At 36.6% G+C, this 5,703-nt stretch overlaps 1 protein-coding gene across 2 annotated transcripts in view; it reads right to left on the reverse strand.

Annotated features, from left to right (window-relative positions):
* The window catches only part of LOC106882291 (DNA repair protein XRCC1), a 43,424-nt gene that overhangs the window by 3 nt on the left and 37,718 nt on the right, over positions 1–5,703 (reverse strand). For both annotated transcript variants that reach the window (XM_014932913.2, XM_014932911.2), the window contains 2 exons: positions 3,190–3,265; positions 1–447 (listed from right to left, as the gene is read on the reverse strand). The exon at positions 1–447 is cut by the window's left edge. In XM_014932913.2, coding sequence (XP_014788399.1) covers positions 331–447; positions 3,190–3,265 — 193 coding nt within the window. In that variant the 3' untranslated portion in view covers positions 1–330. The remainder of the gene's footprint in view (positions 448–3,189; positions 3,266–5,703) is intronic.

A 5,703-nucleotide genomic window follows, 5' to 3' on the forward strand; every position in this document is an offset into this window, starting at 1 on the left:
TTTATAAAAGTTTATTGGAACATTTATCCAATAAATGTGTAAAGTGATTGAAAACATGTGTAAAGTGATTGAAAACATGTGAAAAAAAAGCAAACTTTTTTGTGGAGGTAGGATGGAGACGGAAAAAAAATTTTAAATTCAAATGAGAATGTTTTATATAATGTAAATGAAAACAAGTCTTATATATCAAGCAAAATATATAATTACTGTTTTATGTACAACTGTTTTTGTTTCTGCTCTTCATTGTTCCACCCACCCCAATTTAAACATCCAAACAGCAATGATGAGAGAAACAGCTTTAGTTGTTAGTCTGTGGGAGCCATACATTCATTACTCACTGGCTGGAGTGACAATGTGAAGTTGGTAAGGAACCCATTTGTTCTTCATATGACAGCTATACAGCCATTTTGGATGTACAAAAGTTAGTTGTGGGTAGTTTGATAAAGCCTGAAAGATGCAATGGAAAGAGAAAAATGAGGCTCAAAATTAAATAAATATATAAAATAATCTCTGTCTGTCCATATGTATGTAATGATCACCACTGTTTCTTTTGCACAGGTTGAACAGACTTTATTAAGGCAGATTTTCTATGACAGGATGCAATTCCTGTCACTAATTCTTACCCGTTTCCAAGGTAATATTTGCCACAGCCAGACAAGTTTTCACAGAATATTAAAAATGAATGACATTTATTGCTTGTATGATAGTGACACTCATTTACACAATGTCAACACAAAGAGGCACAAACATTCACATACACACACACACACGGCTTTGCTCATCCTGAAGTTATTGTCAAAGACACTTGCCCAAGGTGTCACACTGTGGTACTGAACATGAAACCATGCAGCCGAGAAGCAAACTTCTTAACCACACAGTCACACTTGCACCTATGTACATATACATACATATATATGTGTGTGTGTGTACATATACATACATATATATGTGTGTGTGTGTGTGATCATCATCATCATCATTTAATGGCCATTGTCTATGCTGACATGGGTTGGATGGTTTGACCAGAGTTGGCAAGTTGGAGAGCTGCACCACTTTACAGAGTGAGTTGGGAGCTTTTACGTGGCACCGCAAGGGTGCTTTTACAAGGCACCACACAGGTGCTTTTACGTGGTACCACACAGGTGCTTTTACGTGGCACCACACAGGTGCTTTTACGTGGTACCACACAGGTGCTTTTACGTGGCACCACACAGGTGCTTTTACGTGGTACCACACAGGTGCTTTTATGTGGCACTGTGGAACCACACAGACACCGCACAAGTGCTTTTACATGGCACTGCACAAGCGCTTTTATGTGGCACTGCACAGGCACATTTGTGACACCGTCAAGAGTGCTTTTTACATGGCACCGGCATAGGACTCTTGCAGGCTAATCACTTTTACTGTGTCTATCTATCTATTTATCTATCAAGTAATTAATAACAATATTAATATAATATTTCCTTAAATATCCTTGTTATTTGATATTTAAGTTGTGAAATAACTAACTACACATCTCACAATTTATAGCTTAGCTGAGGTTAACTGATCATATCAATTAACAATTTAGCTTCTATGTAGCTGGTTCATGTTGAAGAAATAGCAGCTAACTTTCTCTCTTTAAATCACATTCCACTGCCTTGATAAAAAAAAAAAAAAGAAGAAAGAAAAGAAAAACAAAGACACATTGGATAATGTATTCATATAAACAGTATGTCTGTTAAAAAAAAAAAAGGCAGGATGCTTCATTGTGGATGTCCTGTAGCTCAGAAAAAAACAATAACTGGTCATGAGAAAATAATCTTTGTATGCAGAAGATTCACAATAGCAATGAACACTAAGGACACAAAGGAAATAGATTTTCTTGAATGTATAAGAGGCTCCCTGGAGGTTGCAGATAGCTTCTATTACCCAAATGATCTAATTAGCAGTGGGGGAGGATGTTCTGAAAGTATAGTTGCTCGAATAAGAATAGGCTGGAGGAAGTTCAGAGAGCTATGACCTGTGTTGGCAACAAAAGGTCTCTCTCCCTCTCTGAAAGAAAGGCAGATTGTATGATGCCTGGTTGTATGATGCTACATGGTGGTGAAACATGGGCTGTGAGCGCAGAAGACATGTAGAGATTAGAAAGGAATGAAGTTGGAATTCTCCATTTGTTATGCAATGTCAGTGTGCATGTATGATAAAGTGCTAAGGCGTATTGAGAGAAAAATTAAGAGAAATCAAATGTAATGTGCAAGAGGGATGACTGCACTGGTTTGGTCATGTGATGTATATGGATGAGGACATGGTTGCATAAAGAAATGCCAGTTGCTCAAAGTAACTGGAACTTGGGGAAAAGAGAGGCAGTTCTGTGGCTCATCAGATCCTGTCAAACTGTCCAACTCATGCAAGCATGGAAAATGGACATTAAATAATAAGGATGATGACGATGACAACAACAATGATGATGATATATTATTAGACTACCAGTTCACAGGACCTAATTTGAACCCACTGCAAGTATTTAATTATGTATTTAAACAAAAGATATAGTCGTATGTACTTCGGTCCAATTTGCAGTCGGAAGCAGGTGCCAGATATTCTTGGAAGTGTACTTGTGGTAGTCTAGCATCATAAACTAGAGGGAAGGGAGAGGAAGATTCCTCTGTGGACGTTTCAATGACAAAATAATAAGGCAACCCATCTAGGAGAGAAGTAACTCTTCTGAGATGACACAGGATGGAGCAAGCACCTTAGACCTTTCTGTTGCTTATGGCATGATGAAATGCATCCAGTTCATGTGAAGCACTTGCTACCAAAATGAAGAAACAGAAGAGACATAGACTCTGCAAAACCTCACAAACAAGCTATCTGGGAGGGCAGTAACTCAGAATAAAATAAGACCTAGGATAGTGGGGATACCTTGGTGCAGATATCCTCTCTATTCTTAGTTGTTCAATAAAATACAGTTAGCTCAGGCTTTCAAGAAGTTGGTAATTGAAAGGGCATCCAGTTACTAAAACTACACATAACAAATATGATTGGCAGTTTTTGTGTTACTACATGTGTGAGATACAGAATGCACCATGAGGTGAAATACTGTGAGATTTGTTCAACCAATGCCAAAATGGAAAAAACAGATATAGTTATGGTGTTTTACTTGTTTTACTTCTACTATTTCAGCGAAGTTAATGAAGGAGCACTCACCTCATCAAAGTTATCATCCCATTGTTCAGATGTTACAACAAAGTTAACATTGTCATTCATATAATCTTCAACTTCACTGGAATATCAAAAAGGAAAAAATAACATGTAGGCCTTCATGATCATATCTTTAATGAAATAAAAATAACCAACAACTTGAAGAGATTTAGTAAAAATAACTGTCATTATTAAGCTAATGCTTGGAACAAAATTTAACGTGTCTTATCTTTATGACTAGTTAGAATTTAAACATGAGCAGTTTAAAACAGAGGTTGATTCAATTGGGTTGTGACTCTGGCTTCAATGGTAAAGGTACCCAAGCAGAAATGATGGGTTAAACAGTTTCAGGTATTGTGCCTAACTGTTTAACCCTTTAGCATTTAAACCAGCCATATCCAGCCCCAAAATTCTACCTGTTTACGTCCAAACTGACCAGATCCAGCTTTTCACACCTATCCTACAACATCATTCTAAAAATAAACCACATTACTGAAATCTCAAAGCTATGCAGGAATGCATGATTAATTCAAAATAATGTGAATAAATAAGAAATACATTTGAGAGCATAATCTGAATGTTAATGGTTTAAAATTACAATATAATGAGCAATTATTTTCTTTAATTACTAATAAATCTCCACTGATTAAATTTTTCTAGAAATCTTATAATACCACTCAATAGTAATATTGCCATGAGGGTGATGAATGAAAGGGATATTAATAAATGATTTTAACAGATTCAAGGCCCAAATTTAGAGGAGTCCTGTTGATTACATTGACCCTAGTACTTCACTGGTACTTTATTTTATTGACACTAGAAGGTTGAAGGCAAAGCTGACCTCAGGAGGTTTTGAACACAAAATGTAAATAAATAGTGCATGGCGTTTTGTCTGGTAGTCCTATAATTCTACCATCCCTCACCAACATAATAATATTAATAATAATAATAATGATGATGATTTCAAATTTTGGTACAAGGCCAGCAATTTTGGGGGTGCGGATAAGTCAATTACATTGACTCCCAGTGTTCACCTGGTACTTATTTTATAGACCCCGAAAGAACAAAAGGCAAAGTCAACCTTGGCTGAATTTGAACTCAGAATGTGAAGATGGATGAAATGCCGCTAAGCATTTTGCTCAGTAGAGTAACGGTTCTGCCAGCTTGCCATCTTAATAGTAATAAGAATCCTAACTGTTGGAAAAGGGGGCTAGTCAATTACATCGACCCTAGTATTTCACTGGTACTTAATTTATTCACCTTGAAATGATAAAAGGCAAAGTTAACCTCGGCAGAATTTGAACTTAGAATGTAATGACAGGTGAAATACCACTAAGCACTTTGTCTGGTGTGCTAACGATTCTGCCAGCTCGCCGCCTTACCTTAATAATAATAATAATTTTTAGTAACAAGAACAACCGGTAGCATATGGATACTTAATTTAGATTGTCAGCATAAAGTGTACAATTCTATTTACAAAATGAAAAAAGAAAAAACAAATGCAACACTAGAATCAGTTGCAGCACTCTATTGAGTAAGTATTGCTAACTCAATTCTACTACAAACTCTTTCTGTTCACCTGTTTGTGGTAGTGAATGCAGGGCAGCGATGGCGTTTTGTTTCGTTGTTCATGAGAGGAGGGAGTGTTTGTCTGTCTCTATCTCTGAATGCTGTATGTGACAACTTAACTCTTACCATCACCAAGATTTTCAAATGCTATACTAGACGGCAGAAATCAATAAACCATTGTGTCAAGAAGCAAAAGCTGCCAGTCTCACTAGTCTAGTCAGTCTCTTTGATTATTTATAGACATTATTTCTTCCCCTTTTATTTTTATATTTCTTTTTTTTTCATTATTTTCAGAACTTTGTGAAAAGGACCAATAACAGATTCTCTACTCCTGTTTATTTAGATTTCGTGATTTATTTGTTTAATTCAATTTTGAGAATAATATATACATATATACAAATATGATGATGATGATGATAATGATCAGCATCATCATCATCATCGCTGTCGCTGTCATAATATCCATTTTTCCATGCTCACATGAGCTGGACATAAGTTGTTGAGGGTGGATTGTCCTATGGTCGGATACCCCTCCTGTTGCCAACCCTTACCTGTTTCCAAGCAAGGTAATATTATTACCTCATGGCCAGACATGTTTTTATGGAAGATTGGAAATGAAGGATACCACTTGCATAATTGTGACACTTGTTTACAACTATCACCTAATATCAAGGCAAGGAGACAGTAATATGTATGCATGCACGCACACACACACACACACACACACACACACACACACACACACACAGATCTGGTGATGTCTCTATATATCTAGTGAGACCACACACCTCCACCTGGGAAGTTCTTCTACAAGGTACAATTCTAGGGAAAGTTTCAGTGGAAGACCAGCAGATATCGATACATGCAAATCTCTCCAATCCATACCACTATATATATATATATATATTATGCTACTTCTAGCATAATGGATGTCCACTTAGTGGTCATCCC

The sequence above is a fragment of the Octopus bimaculoides genome, chromosome 20, assembly GCF_001194135.2.
Source record: "Octopus bimaculoides isolate UCB-OBI-ISO-001 chromosome 20, ASM119413v2, whole genome shotgun sequence".
Taxonomy (NCBI): domain Eukaryota; kingdom Metazoa; phylum Mollusca; class Cephalopoda; order Octopoda; family Octopodidae; genus Octopus; species Octopus bimaculoides.